The 24,707-nt window shown below is 37.6% G+C and overlaps 2 protein-coding genes across 6 annotated transcripts in view; one reads left to right on the plus strand and one right to left on the minus strand.

Annotated features, from left to right (window-relative positions):
- Nucleotides 1–17: 17 nt before the first annotated feature.
- On the plus strand, nucleotides 18–8,717 carry LOC144201900 (uncharacterized). 2 transcript variants are annotated; one of them, XM_077724730.1, is made up of 11 exons: nucleotides 18–185; nucleotides 1,102–1,157; nucleotides 1,241–1,350; nucleotides 1,432–1,502; nucleotides 2,024–2,231; nucleotides 4,308–4,351; nucleotides 4,449–4,497; nucleotides 4,586–4,921; nucleotides 5,707–6,180; nucleotides 6,814–6,866; nucleotides 7,091–8,717. In XM_077724730.1, exons 1-10 carry the CDS (start codon nucleotides 81–83, stop codon nucleotides 6,858–6,860), a joined length of 1,500 nt encoding a protein of 499 aa, XP_077580856.1. In that variant the 5' UTR covers nucleotides 18–80; the 3' UTR covers nucleotides 6,861–6,866; nucleotides 7,091–8,717. The 2 variants fall into 2 exon arrangements, with proteins under 2 accessions (XP_077580856.1, XP_077580857.1); XM_077724731.1 differs by lacking the exons at nucleotides 4,308–4,351; nucleotides 4,449–4,497.
- A 12,550-nt stretch (nucleotides 8,718–21,267) lies between these two features.
- The window catches only part of LOC144201617 (rho GTPase-activating protein 12-like), a 28,058-nt gene continuing 24,618 nt past the window's right edge, over nucleotides 21,268–24,707 (minus strand). For all 4 annotated transcript variants that reach the window (XM_077724353.1, XM_077724355.1, XM_077724354.1 and 1 more), the window contains 4 exons: nucleotides 24,583–24,660; nucleotides 24,348–24,482; nucleotides 23,896–24,001; nucleotides 21,268–23,270 (listed from right to left, as the gene is read on the minus strand). In XM_077724353.1, coding sequence (XP_077580479.1) covers nucleotides 23,096–23,270; nucleotides 23,896–24,001; nucleotides 24,348–24,482; nucleotides 24,583–24,660 — 494 coding nt within the window. In that variant the 3' untranslated portion in view covers nucleotides 21,268–23,095. The remainder of the gene's footprint in view (nucleotides 23,271–23,895; nucleotides 24,002–24,347; nucleotides 24,483–24,582; nucleotides 24,661–24,707) is intronic.

Here is a 24,707-nt window from a genome sequence, read left to right on the forward strand (position 1 = left end):
GAAGTGCAATAAAGCGTGTTCCAATCCAAAGTGAAGCGCTGCAGTCCTATTAACATTTCATATTAGATTTGGCGTTCGCCATGTCGTGCAACGAAGATGCGTCGCTTCTCTTCCTCATTTCCAAACATTTGAAGACAAAAGGCTTGCAAGCTGCTGCAGACGTTCTGGAGGAACATGTTAGCAAGGTATTAAAATCTAAATATCTTTATAAAAAATGCCAATCATTTTTTAATATCTGCTTTGCATGACTGCTTCTCCCCGTTTGTCTATTGCTGAAGAAGACAGCAAAAATAAACGTGAATTTTAAGTGTCAACGTGAACTTACTGAGCCTTTATTTATTATTATTATTATTATTTTTTTTTAGAAGGAATAGAACATGATGTACGGGTAGAGGTGTGTGCGGGTCACCACAAGCCCCCTGGAGTCTCATTCCAGCTACTGCCAACATTGCTTATATAATCAAATCTCCAAATATTTTGTGTTACAAAATTGCGCAGTTGTTTGTTGTTGATATATGCTGTTATAACATTGCCCCGTTATGTAAATAATTTAAATTTAGCCTCGTGGGCGTTATTCAGGTGGAAAGCAAAAAAAGATTCAAATAAAATATATGAAAATACTTTTTTGAGGCACTAAAGTAATTTCCCAAAATTCTTTGCAAGTTTGTTATTGATGTCATTTTTTTTACTTAATAGCGGTCCTGTTGCCACTTCCTGGTTCTAAAATCGGCCACGTTTAGCATCAATTCATATAAATAAAACATTACTGTAATCAATACATTACATTTGGCCATTCAGTGTATCTTCTGCCTAACTTTGCTACGGTGAGTCTGGGTTCAATTCCCACACGGTGGTGGTGTGATTGCAAACGTGAGTGGGTGTCTGTTTCATTGACCACTGTGATTGGCTGGCAACCAATTCAGGGTGTCCCCCGCCCACTGCTTATGGTTGGCCGGGATAGGCTCCGGCACCCCCCGCAACCCTCGTGAGGACAAGCAATATGCATGATGGATGAATGTAATGCTGAAAATTACATATCAAATATGATATGTCTGACAATATATAATGGTATTAATATAATGCCATTGTGTTCTTATGTAGATAGAGATCCCAAACATGAGCTTGAATCTACAAGACATCTACAAAGGATGGTTGAAGTAAGAAAAGTTTTCATTAAGCTAAGAAAATAGCTTGGGGTGGGGACGAGGCAACAAATGAAGTTTTTGTTTTGTGTGAGTAGATTGTGCTCCCTAAGCCAGCCTGCCAAATGTTTGGATGGAGTTGAACCTGATGAATGTGATGGCCAAAGCCCTGAGGCAAACAACAATGCGGATGAGCAAGTTAAGTGTGGTATGTGACTTTTTTTTCTTTGTTTACAGTCAATTAGACCATTTTATTTGTAAAAAAAAAAAATGTTTTTGTTTTTTTTAGCCCCTGAAGCAGAAGGCACCAACGGACATGGCGAAAATGGCTGCCACGAAACTCAATCTGAAGAACAACAGGTAAATAATGGCAGTCAAAATATGACAACGATTCACGGATATTTTGCCCTCATTGGCGGTAAATGAATTCCTATAACAGGTTCGAATAATGATATTGCGATCCAAAATCCCACTACAGAAACTTTTCATTTATTCTACCAATCACAGATTACAAAGTACATCCCGAGTTCCTGTTCATTCCCTGATCCAAAAGTGCAGAGTGTACACAAATGCTCAAATAACTATGGCTTCATCAGGCGGAAGCGGGCCGGCCTTAAAGTAGGAAGTTCCGTTTGGTTGCACACGCATAGCTGCGGTCCAGCCGCCGTGATAATGTCGTTGATGCGCAACGCTTCATTTGTCAACTCCGTTTTTATTGCCAATCATCCCCTTTGTGTCGGCGTTATCACCCTCATTTGTCCCATGGCGGCTAGCGCCAAAGTTACGGCGCCGTATTCTAGTGTGTATTTTCAGCAGAAAGTCAGTGATTATAACAGAGCAGAGAGCGTTAACTGATGTTTGTCGTCCTTTTCCCGCGACAGCCTGAAATGGTCACGGATGACGCGGCCCTCACAAGTGAAGTGTCGTCGGAGAACGACGTCAATCAGACAGAGGCCACGCCCAAAGTGGAGGAGACAGCCAATGATAGCTCAGAAGACGAAGTGCAAGTTAGCAGTATTTGCTTGACAGAACAAGAAACGTTTCCTCCCAACAAGGAAGTGGCAGAAGCTGACGTCCCGCCTTCTGCAGGTATGACTGATTAATTCCAGCCTGGCAATTTTCAGACTCGCACACATACGAGAAGATCAAGTCATAAAGAGCCAAAGACACGCGAGAGTCAGTAATTGGATGCTTTCAGTGCCACTTACGATGATGGATGTCCAATCACGTGGCTCTTTCCATTGTTCTTTTGTGAAATCTACTAGGAGGGCTGGCAGCAAATGAACAAATATTAATTTTCTTTCCTCTGCTAACCGTAATCCCTCGAATAACCCAGTTAATATCCTGACCAGACGTTTGGTCGCCGGTCTTTTGGTCCCCGGTCTTTTGGTCGCCGGTCCTTTTGGTCGCCGGTCAAATGGTGACAGAGTTTACTGTTGAAACCAGCTCTCAAAAACATATTCATGAGAGAAAGTTTTATATCTAAGAGGGACAGTTTAATATCTAAGTATTGTTTAATATTGAAGTACCGTTTAATATCGAAGTACTGTTGAAACCAGCTCTCAAAATTATATTCATGAGTTTAATATCTAAATATCTACTGTTTTCAACAGTACTTAGATATTAAACTCGCTCTCTCTTAGATATTAAACTCTCATGAATTTAATTTTGAGAGCAATAATCAAAAAATCGCAAAGTAGGGTCACCCCTATTATTATGACTACCTTTTTTCAGTGCTGAATCCAAGAGTGCAAGAGTGGCTTCTGCTTACGAGTTTCAGCGCGTGGATTTTCACATTTTTATGAACTTCAAAAACAAAAACTTTTTTCAAAACAATAATATCATCAAAAGGTTTGTAGAATCTGGAGAAATTACTACATGTGAGCGACAAGGGCGTAAAGCATCATTGAATGTTTATGACCTTTCATTCTTCTGGCGATTCTTTAACACAGTCTGACATCAATGTGTCAAGGATATCACCACTTGGCCTTGGGAACACATTGCGGAAACCAATTTCATTAAAGACACTTCGGTGCTGAGTCCACAATTTCAATTTAAAACTATTTTTGCAAAGCTATATCCATTCATCAACAACGCCCAGACACGCCGCAGGCTTCTCTGGTCATCCAAGATGGACTGATGGAAAGTAGAAATGTGGTTTGCGGTTAGAGTCCACATTCCGGATATCATGTCCTCGGGGCCAAATAAGAACCATCTGGATTTTTATTGGAAACAACATTCAAAACCACCAATTATTTACTGGTAAAGGTAAATTACGCATCTGAGGCAGGTTTGCTACTACCAATTAGTTCTCAAAAATTAGAAACATTCTTTTCAAAATAAAACTGTCAAATGTCAACAGTTGGGATTCAAACCCAGGACAATTAAATTGGGCATTTTTTGCCCCATTAGACAAACACTCAACCACTGCATATTTTTTCTTATAAGTTAGACATTGTAAAATGGAAATGAAATTATACTTATGCAGTTAGGAGTTTGAGGTCCACAATCATATTTCATCCTTAAAATATCGTATTTTCTGGAGTATAAGTCACATTTTTTTCATAATAGTTTTGCTGGGCCGACCATCAACAGCCTGTTTTTTTTTACCTGAAAAACTTATGGTAAAAGATGCCTTTTTAATCCTGTGTTTGTCCATCTCTCATCAAATTTTTTTAACTGCTTCATCCTCGCTAGGGTTGCGGGGGTGCTGGAGCATATCTCAGCTGACTTACACAGAGATGGGGGACACCCTGAATTGATGGACAGCCAATTGCAGGGGACAATTAGACAAACCACAATACACGCTCACACTCATACCTAGAGACAACCTAGAGTGTACAATTGGCCTACCATGCATGTTTTTGGAATGTGGGAGGAAACCGGTGTACCCGGAGAAAACCCACGCAGGCCCGGGGAGGACATGCAAACTCCACAAAGGTGGACCGACCTGGATTTGAAGACAGGTCCCCCAATGTGAGTGCGACTTACTATGTACTGTATATATATATATATTTTATTAATACTCTGTGTATTCTTTGGCTGCTGCAACTTATACTCAAGTGCGGCTTATTGTCCGAGAAATACGGTAAATTAGCACAACATTCTTAAACATTCCCATTGAGTCTTTAATATTCCTCTCCTTCACTCGGGCCTCACGCATAGGTTCTGATGTCTTGCCCGAGCCAGTCCGAGAGGAGAGCATTCAGGTAAAAAAATAAATATATATATATATATATTTTTTAGATGTAACCTGAACAATATTAAAGACTTGGTGTTTACTTGAGCGCATATGTCAAAACACAGTTGGAGCAGGAGGACCAAAGGACGGAAGCTCCAGATGTTCCCGCTGATGGTATTAAACGGGATTGAAGTACGGGTGGACATTTTTCTGTCATTTTCCGCTATTTCAGAGCAGGTGTGTGTCTTTTTTTCCCACTTAGAAAAAATGGCTGCAGAAGAGCGAGATCACCTGAACGTTGCTATCACCCTCAACATTGATGTCTGCAAAAACAATGAAGAGGCGCCTCCAAAGAAAAAGAAAAAGAAATTGAAGACAGAAGAGCCTGAGCAGGATCCAAAGGTCGAGTTGGACCATCCTGCAGAAAACAAGAAGGCCAAGAAGAGAAAGGAGAAGAATGGAATGGAGGATGAGGAAGGGAAAGAAGTGCAGGAAAGCGTTGAGGAGAAGAAAACGCAAAAGAAAAGGAAGAAGGAGAAAGAAAGTGAGGGTAAAGACCAAGAGCTACAGGCCGAGGAAGAAGCAACACAAGTAGAAGGTAGGGCAATCAAAAGATATTTGAACAACATTGAGAAGGAAAAACTTGGATAAACAAAAAAAAAAACCTTATGATAAAATTAGTATGTATACAAAAAATGTAAAGAATACATATATATACATATATCCTTCAGCTTTAAAACAATATGAAATTCATGCCTGAGCAACATTTAAATTTTGATTCAAGTGTGGTTTATATCTCTAAATCATTATGACCTTATTGTTGGTGAGGGTTAAAGCTTAAAGTTTGAAAGCATCACTTAATTTTTGAGAGGGCATTGTTTTTTCTTCAGAGTACAAATATTGTCTGAAATTTATGAAGGACCAAATGGGGAAAAAAATGAAATAACTTATTATCTCCTTTTTAAATAGCAAAATGTGTCTTTTAAAAGTTCCCATTTAAATACAGTTAATTAAATTCTTGCAAGTGTCAGTAAAACAGTTTAATTATATTTAAATATTAGTATTATAGTTTTTATGAAAAACTTTGATTGAGTTATTTCACAATTTAATTCATCATTTCATGCACCAATGTTGCAGCAGTTTATGAATTTATTTTATATGTTCAGCTCATTAAAGTCAATGAAGTAAGTGTGCATCAGGCGGTCATGTGGAAACGGGCTTAGCACTCATTTGGTAACTTATTTTAATTTTTTTTTTTTGCCCTATCCCTGGACAAAATATGCCCACAAGTGTGTTTGGTGACTCAGTGTTTCGTACAGATGTTCAGAAGTCGAGGTACCACTGATATTTCCTATCTCACTGGTTGTTTTCCTCTCTCTTCAGAAGATGCCCCCATTGTGCAGGTCAAAGACTCCAGAAAACGTCGTCAAAGGAAGAAGCGAGCTGAAAGAATGAAGCAGCTCTCCATTGAGGAAGAGCAAACTCTTCCACCTGAGCCCTTCGAACCATGTATGGATGACGCCATCTTGGAGGAAGAGGCACCAAAGAAGAAGAAGATGAAGACACATCAAGTCACGCCCCCGGAAGAAAACCTGCCTCCCATCGACACCACCAAAAAGAAAAACAAGAAGAAGAAAAAGAAGCCAGCCCCCGACGAGGAAGCCGTTGAAGACGACGTCAATACCTTCAAGGACCTGAAGAAGAAGAGGAAGGCATCCACTCTTGAAGAGCAAGTTGAAGAGGTGGTGGAAAATGGCAAGAATGCTACCAAGTCCTTGAAGAAGGTGAACAAAAGGATGGAATCTGAGGATGGTGATGAGACTCTTGTTACCAGCGATTACACCTCCAAGAAAAAGAGTGAGTGTATTTCTCTACAATGAAAACAAAGCATGTGTTTCATCCACATGAGTTAGTATTAATGAGTACATATGGTACAGAAACCTGGTAAAACAAACTTCTAAGAGTATGAACACAATTCTCAAATGGAATTTACAATTTTAAATCTTAAAGTCTAATTCATCATCATAGTATTTAAAAAAAAAAAAAATATATATATATATATATATATTTTTTTTTTTTACCCTCTAAACTTGCCGAAGGCTATTTGGAGAGGGTTGGCTTTTATAAAAGAGGGTATATTATCGCCACCTAGTGGAATAAGGCAGGTTTTACGTCTCCCATTATAACTGCTGATGCAGTGATTTTGCCCAGGGATTTGGTCATAAAAGCAAAGATTTTGTCTATAATGCGCACCCGAATTTTGATTTTTTTTTTTGTACGAAATTTTGCACGTTATAGTGGAATAAATACGATACGCTTCCATACTCTTTCTTTACTAGTACTACTACTAGTAAAACTAATAATGCCCAACAAATATCGTTGCCGTTGATGTCACATCTGCAGCTCCTCCCTCTTTGGAAACCCCTGGGTTAAACGCTTGAGGTATCAAAAACAGAATTTGTCATAATGCATCATTTGATTTTTTTGCAGGAAAGAAGAAGGTCAAGAACAAAATGGGGGAAAATGGAAACGCGTAACTCAAGGTGAAAACAAAATGATAGCGAGACCTTAAAAGTAAAAGTCATCCACACAATGATGACTTTATTAATTGATTTCCTATTACAACTTCTTACATACAAAATCTGAATATACTCACTTGCACATATTTATTTAGCTGATTATTTACGCTGTTTTTAGATCAGATAACTTTATTCATCCCATATTTGGGTAATTTCATTGTCATTTTACGACTACTTTTGTGTTTCAGTGTGTGAGAAGACCACCATGTTGGATCTGCTAAACAGCCAAACAGTTAGTATTTCAAGCGTCTTTATTCTTAGTTAAATTGAACTTGTCAGTTGGACTTGTTTTTCATTTTTTGGTGTTAAAAAAAATTAGTGTTAGCCACTAGCTCTCTTGTATTGTAGGCTTATGGATAGCTTCATATTTTTCACGCTACTAGAATATTAAAGTGTTCACATTATGTAAAAATGACCAACTTTTTAGTTAAATCCACATTTTGGAATATAAATATCTATCTGGTAGGCCGGTGGATGATTGGTTAGCCTATCGGCCTCACAGTGGGGGACCTGGGTTCAAATCCGGGTTGGTCTATCTGTCTGGATGTTGCGTTTTCTCCCTAGGCTTGTGTGGGTTTTCTCTGGGTATTCCTTAGTGAGGATAAAGCAGTTCAGAAAATGAGATGAGAGATGTGTGAATTTAACACATGAGCTTCTTAAAGCGATCATTGACTGTCAGGCCCTCCCTGCTCAATTTGATTGGACATCTATCTCCATCATTTGGAGCAAATGAATTAAACAGTCCAGTACAGTCAAGTTTTATGAAGAAACATCTGATTATTCCAAGCGTTTGTGTTGTTTTGTTTGCGTATGTTTTTTTTTCAAAGAGCTGACAACTAAAAAGCTTTTTTTGGTGTGGACAGAATGGAGGCTGACATTTCAAAGTAAATGTGAAATATAAGTGCTACATCGATTCAAGTTTCACACTGCCGCTTTCAACTTAATGTGTAACAAAGGACACCATCCGTAGGTCACTGACTTACTGGATGGAAAAAGAAACAAAACAAGTAATATATATATTTTTTGAAAAAAAAGACGCATGACTCAAGTTTTTTTATTCTGTGTTACTAATAGTATTAGTCCTGTATAGAAAAAAAACAAGCTAGTGAAAATAGAAGGTCAGACTAAAATGATAAGTGAAGAAAATATGGTCAAAAGGTTCAACATAAATGCCAAATATAAAGTACATTTGTTGAGACCATCAAAGCTCGTCACATCCAACAGGGGGCAGTGTTACACCGTCTAAGAACATATTTGTGACAGGTCTTGTCCTGTAAGTTGTGGGCTTGATTACAGACAGTTTAAAAATATGGTACATTTAAATTAATCAATCTGAACGTTGACGTAAAAGTACAAATCTAACACTGAACTAAAGAACAGCAATTTTCAATGAAACTGCCTTATCCTCACTATGGTCGCGGGGGGTGCCGGGGCCTATCTCAGTTGACTTCGGCCCAAAGGCGAGGGACATCCTGAATTGGTGGCCAGCCAATCACAGGGCACGAGGAGACAAACAACCATACACGTTCACAGTCATGCCTAGAGGCAATTTAGAGTGTCTGATAATCCTACCATGCATTATCTTTGGAATGTGGGAGGAAACTGGAGTACCCGGAGAAAACCCATGCAGAAAAGAACCCACCGGGCCGCCTTTAGTATTTAGTGTGGAAATAAAAAGTGAACATCCAGCAGACTTGTATTCACCACAATAGAACTTTGTACATGATTGTACAATTGTATCATAATAGTCACTCTAAGATATGTTCTTTATTAAAATTTATTAATGACAAAATACCTATGTATCACAGAATAGGACTTTGTGTGTGTGTGAGAAATTCTTTCCATTTTCCTTGTGATTTCCTATTGCTTTCACCTGTTGTTGCCCTTGTGTCTTTCCCTATTCGTTGATCCTCTTTTCACCCAGCCGTTCCTCATTGTCTCGTCAACCCGGCTATCAGTGTCTAGCCATTGCCGGATTGTTTGTGGTTGCCATGCTTCATTGTGATCCTCCTGTTTTCCCTCTGTAAGTATGTTTTTACTCCTTTTCTTTACTGTTCCCTTAGTTTTGTGTCCAGGTTATTTTTTAGTTTTTGTTAATGCATGAAAACCCAGTTCCTGCATTTGGGACCAACTCCATTCACCACTTGCAAACCTAACAATGAAACTTCCAATACTGCAGTCCTCCCTTAGACGGTGACAACAGGGTGTAGCATTGTCAATATTTCTACTTGGGAAGGAGTTTTCAAATGATTAAAAGTCATTTATTTTAAATGAATACAAAAATAGACTAAGAAAATACATGGATGATTATGAATATTTCTCAAAATGACATTCACGTAATACATTGTTAAACAAATAAATTGTAAAAACAGTCTTACACTCACACAGTTGTGTCAAAAGTGTAATTTGAGCCCAAATCTTGAAAACAGGGGGAAGAGAAAATTATATATTTGGTATTGTTATTTGTTGTTTTTGATTGAATTATTTGTAGTGTGGGACTGAAATATTGGTATGACTAAAGGTAGTAGGAAAACTAAAACAAATTCAAGTGTTTTGAAATAAGTGTACACAAAAATGAAAATGCATTGAAGAAAACTGGAATAGCAAAAACCTAAAAAAAAATTGAAATGGAAATATAAGCAGATGTATTATGCTAGATACATAATGGTCAAGACAATGTGCAATTTTGACAAATATACAGGGACAGCATTTGGTCGTGAAAAGTTAAGAACAATTCCAAAACAATGTGTCCAAAAAGTCACTATATATACTTATCACAAATTAATCACACAGAAAAATGAATTATTCATTGCCCGCTTGTTTTACCCACTAAATTCTCTGTCTCATACTTCATAGTCATGACAAGTAGCTGACATTTTTCAGGGTCTCCCCGCCCATGACCTCAGACCTTGTGACTTTATTTTCTGTGGGGCTTTATCAAAAAAAGGCTGTATGCCACTAAGCCCAGTGATCTGTCACAGCTTGAAAAAAAAAGATTCCTCACTACTTACAGCGAAATTGGGCAGGAGATGCGGCAAAATGTCAGGTAAGCCTGGTGACTGAAGATTGTCAAAAAATGGAGGCTGTCATGTGGAGGTGTAGAGCTGAGGGAATGGAGATAGTCAAACTTCAATGACTACTTTGTTGATGCCAAAAAAATAGGAGTAGAATCCGTTTTTTTTGCATTTTTTTTAACTTTTGAGATCCCCTATTGCTTCACAAAAATGACATTTGTCCCATTTACTTTAGTAGTTATTTTTTGTGATGTGGAATTCTGTGAGTATTTTTTTAAATGACACCATTCTTGCTTGTTAGATTTTTATTCCAATACTTTTACTGGTATAAAATCTCATTATTGTAACAGTATATTTTTCACCATTGGTATCAGGATGTCTACAGCGAGACAAAATATAGTCAAAGGTATTGCTTCATTTATTCTTTTTCTGAACTGCCTATCCTCATGAGGGTCGCGGGGGTGCTTGAGCCTGTCCCAGTCAACTGTGGGCACTTAGTGGGTAACACCCTCAATTGGTGGCCAGTCAATTGCAGGGCACAAGAAAGACAATCATTCACGCTCATAGCTATGGGCAATTTAGAATGTTACACCAGCCTACCTTGCATGTTTTTGGGATGTGGGAGGAAACCAGCGTACCCAGAGAAAATCCACGCAAGAACATGCAAACTCCACACAGGACTCGAGCCACCAATCTCCGAACTGTGTAAATGTGTAAGTAGAAATTCCACTATACAGTCGTACCCCTAATTATGAAATTAATTGGTTCCAGAACTTTGTTCGTAACTTGAAAATTTTGTAAGTAGAGGTGTACTTTATATGTAAATTATTTAATTCGTTCCACGATTCTCACAACTACTAAGTAAATCCTTTAAAATTGTTCAGTCTCCCAATTTTATATGAGAGATGTGAGGAAACACGAAAATGAGAAAATTATATCAAAATGATGTATTAATTTCTTAAAATAAATATAGGATATGTAAATGTACCCTGCCAGATGGCCCGAATAGCCCATTCTACCATGGCGTAAAGCCGTCCACTTTGTAGTACTACATTTTAGACTTATACGTGTGCCCTAGGTGTGTGTGAAAATGTGCCGTGTTGGATATGTATGGTTTTTAATCGCTTAAATTGGAGAATTGGAATCATTAATTAGAGGAGGTGGACAGTTAGGTAAGAGAGAATCTTGAAACATGGATAGTGGTTGTTGTAAAACGGCCAATTTAATTGAATTGATTGCTTTTGTTGTTATTAAATCAGATGAAATGAAAGCCCAGTAAAGGGTAGCAATGTTCTTAAGTGAGATTCAATGCATCTGCGACAATATTTTCAAAATAATATAACTGATAAGGAATTGCATTTGCTCTTTTGGGGGATTTTGTAACGTGGATCTTTTTTTGTATCTCAAATCACTCATTTGCACATAAAACATTTCGTAACCTGAAAATTTCGTGCTTGGAGGAATTCGTACATAGAGGTACAACCATTAAGGTTTTCTTATCGTAATATTAAGACTTTACTATCGCCTCTGTTTCTTTTCTTTCTTTGTTTAGTCTTAACACTACGCCGTAAGACCTCTTGAATTATGCATGTTTGTTTTTAATGTAATTTTTTTTCTCCATGTTGTATTTGGGGTGCAGTTTGACTCCCATCCCGATGTTTTCCAGAGATAATTGCTAAAACGCACATAGAAGATTTGCATTCTCTGGCTGGGACGGATGGCCCATGCCAGGAATATTTATGAGCCGCAAATGTGTTTTATAGGCTTTTATCAGCTCAGGGCAGACATTTCACTTACAGTTCAGCCCGCACTCCAGTCAATAAGGCCGCCGCTGTTGGTATTTTCTTTATTTTACGGATGAGTCCGTCCCGCCTTTGTTGGCAGCTAATCAGCCTCGTGCCGCTCAGCGTTCTCCAATCAATTTGGCAACGACTGCAGCACAGCAATGGGAGAAAAAAATCACGGCCAGAGAGCCAATGTTTTGTAGCTCAACACATGCGCAGGCTTCAAGGTTATAGCAAACGATATCAAATTGTTAGCTGCCGATCTTGTATTCCTGGTTGTGCTGAGGTATAACTGCCAAAAGTAGTTTTCTTTGCAGTTTGGGGATTTTAGAAGGTTTGAACCCCCAAGAGAAGAAAAAAAAATTCTGGATGCCTGGCGACCTTTGTTGGGGAATTCCGGCAAGAAATTCTAACCACTTTCAACTCTGAGCAAAAGTAATAAGGGATGAAAAGGTCAGTGCAATATGAGACACACTGCCGCCTAAGCATACAAATTCAAAGCACTTGTCATATTTCTAACATTTTCGACCCTTTCTTTTCTCATCATATTGCCTAATTAATCTTTTTAAATGAATCAAATTCCTTTTCAGACCTGTTTGACCTCAAAATGTATTAGCTTGTTCTGCTTCAAAATTTAAATTCATCCTGTTGGTTTACTAATGTCTTTGTTCAATTTTTTTAAAATCAATTATTAGTTAATTTTTTCATATTTAAATTTATCATCTAATTCTAATTTTTTTGCCTTTTTATATCTATTTAGTTTAGTTTCATTCATTTTTTATTGAATTATTTTAAAAAATCATTTTCATTCTTTAGTTATTTTAAAAATACAAACCAACAAACATGCAGAACCAGTTACATAGTAGGCATACGAAAAAGAATACAAAAAGTAAGAATAGGTAGGGTGAAATAAGTGTTAAAAACCAAGTCAATGACTTTGCGTGTCCTTAAACCTATTGAATGGCCAGTATTCAGTCTTTGAAATCCTGCAAAAATGGCCTCCAATGTTTTATCTCACGAAGCGCAGCCGCTCTATGATGAGTCCGAGCAAAATGACGCCGGCGTGTTCTTCACGAAGCTTCTTGGCTTGCCACCTGCCACGCTCCGTCTAAATGATATCGGGTGGAGGCATGGGGAAGTACAAATGGAGCGCCACTGAGTGTAAAATGGGATTTGGTAGGATTAAGCTCACAGGGAAGGATGGAAGAAAAAAAATAAGGTGGACTTTAAGCCTCAGAGACCTGAAAATGGCGCCGACTTTACTCTGACACGGCCTTGAACGTATTAATTCTTTGTTTAGCTATGGCAGAGGTCAGAGCTGCTTCTGAGGAAAGGGGAGGCTGAGCCCATTGGGGGGCAAAGGATCATCATTAATGGAGTAAATGGGTTTTCTTTGGATATCCGGTTTACATTGGCTTCCCAAAAATGGGCATGTTGGTTGAATACTTTAATTTGCCCTCAGATGTGAGGATAAATACCTGTTGGTTTCCTTGTTCTCTGTGAATGTGAATCTTGCTGCCCGGAGTTGCCTTAGATTAGTTGGCCGTGACCCTTTTGAGGATAAGTGCTATTGGAAATGAATGAAATAAAAGGCTTATTGCTGCGTTTCCCAACCATTTATGAGTATTTTAATATCGAATTTAATAACAATTTCAACAAGCAGTGCTGGTACTTCGACATGCTTCATTAACTCTACAAAGCCATCAAGAGTGAATGTTGAACTGCTTATTTTCTGCACTAGCATATCACAAAGATGGTGATTGTCAGTAAAAGATGATGCTGCTAGTCGTACAACTCTTTAAATTTGTCGGCTGCTCCTACTACCGCAGCTATTGCAATAAAAAACCTTAACAATATAATCTGAACTATGACTAGGAAACGTGAATTAAGCAACAAACTTAAGGGAATAACGACCACCATTAAAAACCAGTACCTCTAAATACAAAAAAATTGAGGTCAAAAACAGTTTTGATGCAAAAACGATCCAAATGACGAAACATCAAACTAAATCAAACTTAACCGGAAACTTAAATACACTTTTTTCACGGCCATATTAGGGATTAGCATCAATTACACTAACAATATTTCTTACTATTTTCTGCTTCAAAAAACACCTCCCAACTTTAGAGCTACATTGAATCGTTTTCCAAAAAGAAGCAAAATTGTACTAAAAGACAATTTAACACTTCATGACACACACTCACACTCGGCCCCACAAGGGTTGATGCAGTTTCAGGTGGAGCAGTTCTACTAATGAATCCATTTGTCATTCTTAGAAAGCAGGGTGAAAAACAGAGTAACAAGCAGAAGGATTCAAATGTAAAAACAAAAAAAAACACGTGACCTGGTTGTTCAAATGGATTGGATTGATTGCACCAATGGCGCTGAAACGTGACCATTAACTGTCAACCCTTCCATATAAAATGGAATGGATTACTATTGCTCTCAATGACAGTTAGTGAGTTAACTTAAAGGGTTATTCAGATCCAAAATGTACCTACCTTAATCACTGTAATGATAATAGCAAATCTGTTGTACTTTTGACACAATTTGATGTCAACAGTGTGCCTCCCACACTGCGCTACAATAATTTCGAGACCATATTGCAACGTCACACGAGGGGTTTGCATTTTTCCAAAGCTGCACTTCATTTCTATTCTAATCCACACCAATTGCCTTTTTTTCCCAAGGAGTGATTTTGTAAAATAGTGTAACATCTGGCTGTTAAGCAAATTTGGGTCCTGGCAAGTAACAAGATTGTAGGTGAAAAAAAAACATTTAATCTATAGATCTAAAACAATGTTTATTTTATCTATTTTTATATTTTTTTTTAGATTTTACCAAATGAACTAAAAACAGAAAAAAATGATTAAAAAAATACAACTATGTATTGATTTAAAAGGGTACATTGTATAGTAAGGCTTTTTATCTTAAAAATGACCAAGTATAGTAATGGAATTTTATTGAAAAATAACCATGTATAGTAAGGCTTTTAAATAAAATACCATGTATAGTGAGGCTTTTTTTCTTAAAAATGACCAAGTACACTAAATGATTTTTTCTTAAAAAATGACTATATAAAGTAAGGCTTTTTAAAAAAAATATCACCATGTATAATATGGCTTTGTTTTTAAAATGACCAAGTATAATAGGGCTCTTTTTTTAAAACCTTTCTATATATTTGTAGTCAAGACTTTCCAATAATGAATAAAATAAAGTGTGACTGATTCGTGGTGTAGAGGTTAACTCGTGTGATTCCCATGTGGGAGGCTGGTGTCCGATTCCCAAATGGGAAACATTTTCTCTTAGTTGTTTCTATATATTTGTAGTCAAGACCTTCCATTAATGACAAAAGCAATTGTGGCCTAGAGGTTAAGTCACTTGACTACCATGTGGGAGGCTGGGGTTCAAATCCCAGTTGGGAAACATTTTCACTTAGTTGTTTCTGTGTTCTTGCAATCAAGACACTCAAATGATTACAAAGGAAAGTGTAGCTACTTGGTGGCGTAGTGGTTAACTCACTGGACTCCTGTCTGGGAGACCTGAGTTCAAATCCCGGTTGGGACACATTTTCACTTAATTGTTTCTGTGGACTTGAAGTCTTGACACTCAAATGATTACAGAGAAAAGAGTAAGCCACTTGGTTGGTGCAGAGTTAGATCACTGGACTCCCATGTGGGAGACCTGGGTTCGATTCCCGTTGTCGTCCTTTGGTTGACCACCAAACCATGAAGGTGAGAAAATGGAATAAGAAAAAAAAAAAGAAAAATCTTTTTAATTTATATTAAACACATAGTCATATTTTTCAGTAAAAGGTTATATTCCGAACTGCCTTCGGCAGTTCGGAAGACAGTTGAAGGACCTGTCTGTGCACAAGGCGTTCTCGGGTCGGCCTTCGGCCGACCCTCGACCGCTTGCTTGGTCAGTCAACCGCCGACACCGGGAAGCGAACTCACGTTCTCTCCGTGCAAAGGCGAGTGTGCAACCCACTACACCAACTCGTGCCCCACTTATACATAGGTGTTGAAACGTTTTATTCAAGGAAATGGGGTGAAACACTTAGTCATTTTTTTGACAAAATGCTTCATCCACCACTGAAGACTTATACACTTAAACACTTATCCATTAGAACTTATTCTTTTAACTGAATAATATTGGGAAAATCTTTGCTCGCACTTGGATTTGAACCCAGGACCTCAGATGTGGGAGACTGATGACTTATCCACTGGGCCACCACCCTGTGAGAGAAAGCAGTAGTACTTGTACTTTTACCTCATTCATTTGTCTGAATAATATTGGGAAAATGTTTGCACACACTTGGATTTGAACCCAAGACCAAAGAGGTGGAAGACTGATGACTTATCCACTGGGCCACCATCCAGTGAGAGTAAGGAGTAGTACTTGTACTTTTACCTCATTCATTTACCTGAATAATATTGGGAAAATCTTTGCAAGCACTTGGATTTGAACCCAAGACCAAAGAGGTGGAAGACTGATGACTTATCCACTGGGCCACCAACCAGTGAGAGTGAGCAGTAGTACAGATTTATTACAAGCACAAAAAAATAAAAACAACACAATTCCTGATGCCAATGACTATTTTGCCACCAACTTGACAAATGAATGTCGTAAACATGCTGGAAAGAGAAGGGAATGAACAGATGCTGGAATAACAATCCTATTTGCTCCCGCCACGCTCCAAATATTTTGCTGACGTTGCAGACGCTCTCCCCACCTGTGCACTCGTCTCACGGGCAGATATTTTTCTTTTTACGACCGTAGTCACACCCTCCCATCCCAAAATAATATATCGGCGGTGGAAGTGGCTAAAACAAACATCCGTCACTCTGCTTGGAATCCACTTTTTTTTCCGAAGCGACATGCTTTCCAGCCAAAATTGGAATAGTAACCCTTATGGCAAGGGTGTCGGATTTGGGTTGGTTCACGGGCCGCATTAATGTCTACTCGGTTTCATGTGGGCCAGACCATTTTAGATATAATATTTAGATTTTTATTTAAATAAATGGATTAAAAAGAACTGGAATAAAATCCCTGAATATTTAGTTTTTTCTAGATATATAACAATGTTTTTTTTAGCTTTTTTAAATGTGTTTTTAGGTTTTACAAAATGTTTTTTGAACTAAAAACACGGAAAAAATGATTAAAAAGTTACAATTATTGATTTAAAAGGGGTAAAATCAGGATATTTAATATACATCTATATTCGTTTTAATTTGATGTTAAACAGAGAGTCGGCACTCATGATTTACTTTCTCGGGTCGCACAAAATGATGCGGTGGGCCAGATTTGGCCCCTGGGCCGCCACTTTGACACCGGTGTCTTATGGAAATCACCAGTTAGTCTTGTTTTTAGACTGAATCTCCATACTTATATTTATGTAAATTTTTAGGGTTAAATTGAGTTTACACAGATTTAGGGAGTATTCACACAAGTTCATAGTTTGCAAATATTATTCAATCATTGGACAAAATGGTGTGAGCGGGTAAAATAGGGCAGTAAATAATTACCGGACCAAACAGGGAAGGCCTGAAACTGCTCTCACTTGTAATTCATTCAAAGACCAGATAGGTTTGTGTAGATTGTAGACTCACCTTTGCCATTCATATCTTTACCTACTGCTCAATGGAAGATACATAATGATTAGGTTACACATTTTCTTGTGGATGAACATAACTAGCAGTCAGAATTCCAACATCAAATATCCTTGCAAATTGCTTCCAAGTAATGAGATCCAAGATGCAGAATATGATCATTTTTTTGCTGGTTTAAAACACAACATTACGCATTGTGTATATACATTATGCAATATGCTTATTATGTATTATGCCTATGGACATTATCAATGCAGGCAGACTTCACACAGCGGTGTGTGTTATCTATGCTGTTTCTTCACCGGTGGATGTTGTTTTGAATTATCCGTCTTGACTCCTCCACAACACCTTGTTTACATGCACCTAACACGCGTGTTTGAATGATAAGCTTATGGTGCAGTATAAGCACGTATTGTGAAAGAGGTGTAATCCTCTTTCCCGGCAGAAAATCTTGTCTTTTTATGCATAAAAAAATGTGGATTGTTTTTATTCTGGCTGTTTTTTTTTTCCCAATCAAAAACCTCAAACTGTTAAAAATTCATGTGCAGATTTGGCTCCGCTGGGAATGCTCAACGCGGCTTTCGTCTTATGTCTAAGTCATATTTTCTTTGGAAACCTGTGAAGAAAGACACGAAATCCAGCGACTTCATTGTAAGCGTGTAAGCCGCTCACGAAAGGCGAGAAAAGGTATTGGGGCATCTCTTAAAATTCATACAAGCCATACAGTAAGTATGGCATTGTCAATATTTGAAAATTATGAGACGTATTGGGACACTTTGGAGAAATGGAAAAAAATGTATTAGCGAAAATAGCATAATAACAGTTTGACCATCTAATTAGCAGATAAAGTACCGTATTTTCACAAATATAAGGCGCACATAAAAGTCTTAAATTTTCACCAAAATAGACATGGCGCCTTATAATCCAGTGCGCTTTATATATGGACCCATATTTAAAATTGTTATCACGATAAAATCTAACAACTATGGCAACCAGCCATAGTAAACATGAGTTTGATTAAAACAAGACAAGTCCGAACCCAAAACGGCCTCTACTCCTTTTGGTGTACTTTCCATTAACAGGCATTGTTTTGCTTCATATCATTAACTCCTACGATGGAAATCAGAGGCAAAATATAGAAAGCCGCTGCTAAATAATGCCTTCTTTATGATAAGGCTTGCGGGAAGCACGGAAAGGAAAAAGCGAGATGGCAAAGTGGTGCAAGAAAAGAGATGACATCATGGCATTTTTGTTTCCCCTGAGCTGAGGTTTCAAAAATGCTGGCTGACAGCCCAGCGCCGACGTCTTGTCAGAGAAAAAAACATTTCCTGCTGGAGGCCTCGGAAGATAAAGTCAAGAATGGAGATGAGAAGAAACAATGATAAAAAGAGGGCTTACTTATACTTAAATCTGCTTTACTTTGCTTTCGACTGTCATGTCCACCTCACATTTCAGAGATCTGGGTTCAATCCCGACCATTGGTAGGTTACTTAACCACTTTTCGATTGTATGAATGTGTGCACGATTGGTTATTTGTCATCTCTCCCTGGCCAATGTCTGGCAACCAATTCAAGGTTTACCTCACCCAGAAATCTGGGTTAGGATCCAGCACCCCCGCAACCCAGATGAGTACTACTCAGAAAATGAATATCCTGAATAGTTTAGGTGAATTTCACATTAAGTGAATGAATCAAGTGCAAATCAATATATTTCTGGATCAAGAACATTTGTTGGTTTCATCTGGTATTAAATTGTCGAAATTAAACAAATTTTACTAATTTGAATATTTGGGTTAGTACTGTGTATAGCATATACACACATTCATCTACGTATACACTACATTTGCATACGTGGGAATTTACACATGTGCCCACACGGATAAGAAATGTGTCATAGCATAAAGTAGAAATTCTCTTACACTGTTGCCTTCTCTTACGATGTTGCTGACTTTTTGCCTCTGGTTAACAAAAATGTCACTAAATGAGTCCATTTTTTTCAGCATTGGTAGAATGACAAAGGTCCACATGCAAATTTGCGCAGACATAAACACACATACATACACACAAAAAAGGGCACCAAAAGAAAATTACTTCCTTTAAAAATGAAAAACTAACTGATTAAAAGATGTTTTCCTAAGAAAAACGCTCAAATAAACAATTTTAGATCTCGAACAAATGGAATATTTATAAGGCTTTTGATCCAGTTCTTTGAATCTGTATAATTCTAATTGAATCTAAAATGTTTTCTTTTTCCCCTTTTAATTTTCACTGTGAATAAAATATTTCAAAATGCAATATTTACATTTCTTTTTTAAATATATGATAGATTTAACATTTGCCCTTTTCCGATTAAACAAAATAGTAAACAAATGTGAAAAGAAAAATCCACCACAAAAGAATATTTGCTATAAAGAGGCTTTAAGAGGAAAATTTGTAGTAATTTAAATATCTAAAAATTATCTAATGATCAGCACGATCGGAAGGGCTGTCAATTCATTAATTGATTAATTTTGGTAGCCTAGTTGGAAGACAAGGCGGCCCGGCGAAAACGTGGTTAGCGCGTTGGCCTAATAGCTCTGGGGTCCTGGGTTCGAATCCAGGTCAGCCCATCTGTGTGGAGTGTGCATGTTCTCCCCCAGGGTTTTCACCGGGTACTCCGGTTTCCTCCCACATTTCGAAGACATGCATGGTAGGCTGGTTGGACGTTAAATGTCCCCTAGCGTAAGTGTGAGAGTGAATGCTTGTTTGTCTCCTTGTGCCCTGCGATTGGATGTCCACCATTTGTGTCCACCGTCTCTAGCCCTAAGTCAGCTGGGATAGGCTCCAGCACCTCCCACGACCCTAGTGGGGATAAAAAAGTTCAAAAAATGAATTAATGAATGAATTAATGAATGAATGGGTGGATGAATGGATGGATGGATGAATGGATGGATGAATGGATGGATGAATGGATGAATGGATGGATGAATGGATGGATGAATGGATGAATGGATGAATGGATGGATGAATGGGTGAATGGATGAATGAGTGAATGGATGAATGAATGGATGGATGAATGGGTGAATGGATGAATGAGTGAATGGATGAATGAATGGATGAATGGATGGATGAATGGGTGAGTGGATGAATGGGTGAGTGGATGAATGGGTGAGTGGATGAATGGATGCATGAATGAATGATAGTTGGAAGACATAACGGTTGTCCAGGTGAAATCAAAAAAGCCACTAAAAGAGTATACTGTACCGTCTTTGTCAACTTTGGAACTGAAAAAACATCCCATGCACTTGCACATGAAGACGGAATAAATGCAGGAACAAAACCTAACAGCTGATTGACGCGAACCAACCCAAGATGCCGCTCGACTCGCTTGGGCAGCTTCTGGATCAAAAGGCTAACGAGCTTTTAGTGCGACGCCCACATGCTACCCAAATAATCTCGAAGATTGTTTATTGTTTTGTTTCCCTTTTAACCTTTCCAACACTTTTTAATTTCTCTTTTTTAATTCCTCTCGCACGCATGTGTGCTAAATAACAACGGGTCAACAAACTCCTTTAGGACTAATTAGCCGAGGAAAATGGTTAGCATTTATTCCAGGCCGGGACGACCTCGGCAAAGACGAAAAAAACATAAAAGCATCCGAGCGTTATCTATTTGCTTTTTTAGCGCTAATGAATAAACGCTGACGTTGTCGTGTTGCTACTGGCTAGTTCAAAGTGTTAATTGCGATTAGAGTAAAAATTGGAGATGTTTTCCTCGCTTATCCACTGGCCAATAAAAACAAACGAGTAAGTAAACGACTTCATATCTTTGTCGTCAATGCAATAAAAAAATTGCGGCAAAAGCCAATAAAAGTAATAGCCAATAGAAGTAATAGTTAAACTAAAGTCAAACTTTAAAGTCACTGCCAATGTTAGTAGGTTTTTTCGCAAATGTGCCATCGAGGTTTTTTATTGCAGTTAAATGGAAGAAGCAGCACTTTATTGAGTTGACATGATTTATAATGTCACAAATGGCCAAAGTCAGAATTGTCCATTAACAGATAAAACGTTGACGGTTGAGCTCAACATTATGAAAGAACGAGTTCATTGTTCCACATTGTACAACTTTCAAATCCCTGTCAGAAACACACAAACTTTCTAAAGAGTTGAGAGACTTTGATGGAAGTATTTTGAAGGCGAAATTGGATGAGTCAGGCAGGAATTCCAGTCAAAGACTGTTAAAAATAACAAGAAAAATAGATTTTTTTTGGCATGTGTGCCAAAATTCAACAATTACAGTGGTACCTCGGTTTTCCAACGTCTCAGACTTTTAACAAATCGGAGTTTGAACCCCAGTACGATTGTTTCGTTGTCGTGTCCGTCTGATTACCCGCGTTTAGGTCCATCTCCACTTCACTCACCCGAGACTAATAAAAGTTAGCTCCATTTACCATTTATATTCATATTGAGGAATATATTAACCCACCATCAGGGCTTCAAACATTTCCCCCTCATTTATTGCTTGTGTAAAAGTTATTCTGCACTTTGTTTTATTTAAAAAAAAAAGTTAACAAGGCTACTCTACTGTTAAAAGTATATATTTTAGGCAAAAATAAATGTTTCTTAAATTATTTCATTATATGAAGTATTTAAACTTTACGTGTAATTTTACTATGAGTTTTATTATCAGGAAGAATAAGGAACGCTGTAAAAAATGCCTTGTTATTAGATTTGGAACATGTGATTTATTTTTCAATTAATTGTAAATGTGAGAAATTGATGCATTTTTAGAACAAAACCTTCTGGAATGGATTGTGATCCAGAACTGAGGTACCACTGTACAAAATGTAATGTAAAGAAAAATATGAAGTATGAGAAATGGGAAATATTTTGGAAAAAAAAGTTAAATATTTAAAAAAACATAATATAGAAAAATGTTTGCTATAATTTAGAAGAGAAGCAAATGAATCACTTTTATCCCATGTTCTGTATTTTTCATCATATTTATTTTTTTGCATCTTTTAATTTGATTGTTTTTTTTCTTAATCTAAAACCGCTTTTTCTGGAAAATAGATGCTGGAATTACTTTTTTTTTTGGTCAATTTGGCCATACGGTGGAATTTAATTCTAGGATTAATACATATTGACAATTTCAAACTAGAAAAAATGTTACTGGCACAAAACTGTCAGCGTATTGAAACAATGCAATTAGTGCATAATTAATAATAATTAATAACCAATACTCTATTGTTTATGAAGAACAGAAAAGGTGAGAATCAAACTTTTTTTTTGCGCTGGTGAGGTATAGTCTATTCTTCCATTTGTTAGATTTAATGTATATGAAGCACATTATAACAGGGGTGTCTTGTGCAGGACATATTTTATATTTTCATCATTTTCTGCAAGCCAATAAAAACTCAGCAGTAGGCTGCAGTTGGCCCCCGGGCCATAGTTTAAACACCCCTGTACTTAAAGAAACATTTGATGAGTCTTGAAAAAATGAAGTGAAAATGCTGTAAAATGCCTGCCAATGAGGGATTTGCTTCTAATTGAATGAATGATTGTCCTATTTTGTTGAAATGCTTAGAATTTTGGCACACCTCCATTTGATGGAAATAACCGGATATAAGCCGTGTTCCCTTTATGTTCCTTTAAAAAGTTCATGTTGGTTCTTCTACAATGAGGAGTGCTCTTTTGGTGTCAGCAGGGAATTTGTTTTTTTCTCACGGTCCTTTAGATTGAAACTGACCAAAAGGTAGTCCAAAGTGCAAAGAGTGGTTTTGGTGGAAGACCTGACGGTCAACCTCTACCTGCCAAAGATGCTGTCGTATTCCAGCAGAATGAGCTCCACGATCTGGTTCTGGTAGACCATGTGCACGGCCATGTTCCACATCTCGGTCTCGGGCCTGAGCAACGTCGGGCCGAACACGATGGCCACGCTCTGGTTGGTCATGCGATTCTCTTCGCCATGCTCGATCACTCTAAATCACAAAATCCATTGTTTCACAACATGCAGCAACAAATTAGACCTCTAAAAATATGACTTTTTTTCTAAGTACCTGGATCTTTTTTTAATTAAAGTCAGAATTTACTTAGTATTAGTTGTGGCCATTGCAGTGTGTATTTCTGCTTTTATTCATTTTAATTGAATCAATTTAGATTTTATTAACAGTGTCTAACTTTATAATGAATTTAATTTAATTTTATTAAAATCTTAATTTAGATTTAATTTCATTAAAATCTTGCTTTAGATTTCATTTAATTGAATTTTATTAAAATCTTAATTTAGATTTCATTTAATTTTATTTCATTAAAATCTTAATTTAGATTTAAATTAAGATGATGTGTACTGTAACCTCAGTCTTAGTCTGCAGAAGGTCGGGGCCCTCTGCTTGTGTTTTTATAATCATAAAAGATACAATATATACACATACATATATTTTTTTTTTTACTGGGCAAAAATGTTAACTTGTACTTTAAGGGTTAAAGTACTAAGTGTCAGAAATTAAAAATATCTATGAATGGCTAAAAATTGGGACTAAACAATACATGTGAAAGTGGACAAAACCAATGCCGGTACAAATTAAGATTTTTTTTCCTCCTTACTTGCGCAGGTGTTTGAAGAGGGCTCGCATGGTGTCATGGTTCGGCTCAGGCAGTTGTCGAACCAGTTCTTTAATGGCGTGCACTCGCTGTGTGTAGTCTGGGATTTCTGCACGTCACCCCCACCACCCCAAAAAAAATGAAAACATGATTAATGACCGGCCCACCGAGCCATGGGGTTAAAACAAGAGCGCTACATGTGCAATAATTGCTAAGGTTGTGTTCATGATTGCGTCGAGTCTCTCTGCTCAACAAATCAGGCTAATTGCAAGACAGTTCTTAAGAGCTTAACTTTAGCGTAACTCAATGAAATTCAGGTCAAAAAAAGGATACATTCCCAGTTTCACTCTAAATTATGTACTCAATATATATTATATAATCACTAGGGTGAAAACCCTGTCTGTATTTCTCAGTATACTATTTCAGGTGATTAAAAAAAGTAGCCTAGGACTCACTGATGGAACTGACAAAGTCGTGAAAGAGCGTGTAGGTAAAAAGTGGTTCGGGAAGCTCTCTGAAGAACATCTTCAGAGCTCCAGTGGTAACATGGATGTCCTCCCACTTGCTGTCGGATAGGTTCACCTTTTCATCTAGGCGGAACCCCAACAACATCATACATAAACAGCCTCTTAAGTATTGGATTATATTGGATTGGATAATAAGAGCTGCCCGGCAACAAGGCGGTCTCACCGTGATTGATGGCGAAACGTAGCTTCTGGATGAGGGCCAAGTTCCCGCTGACTCTGTAGAGACCGTCGACATGAAGACCTACAGGAAAATTAGACCGGCATTTGGTATATACTCTCTATAAAAAG

This window comes from Stigmatopora nigra, chromosome 9, assembly GCF_051989575.1.
Source record: "Stigmatopora nigra isolate UIUO_SnigA chromosome 9, RoL_Snig_1.1, whole genome shotgun sequence".
NCBI classification, from domain to species: Eukaryota; Metazoa; Chordata; class Actinopteri; order Syngnathiformes; family Syngnathidae; genus Stigmatopora; species Stigmatopora nigra.

Coding starts and splice junctions, on each gene's coding strand:
- LOC144201900 (XM_077724730.1), top strand. CDS start 81: ATGTCGTGCAACGAAGATGCGTCGCTTCTCTTCCTCATTTCCAAACAT. Junction 4,498..4,585: donor TCCAGATGTTCCCGCTGATG/GTATTAAACGGG, acceptor TTTCCCACTTAG/AAAAAATGGCTGCAGAAGAG. Junction 6,181..6,813: donor TTACACCTCCAAGAAAAAGA/GTGAGTGTATTT, acceptor ATTTTTTTGCAG/GAAAGAAGAAGGTCAAGAAC.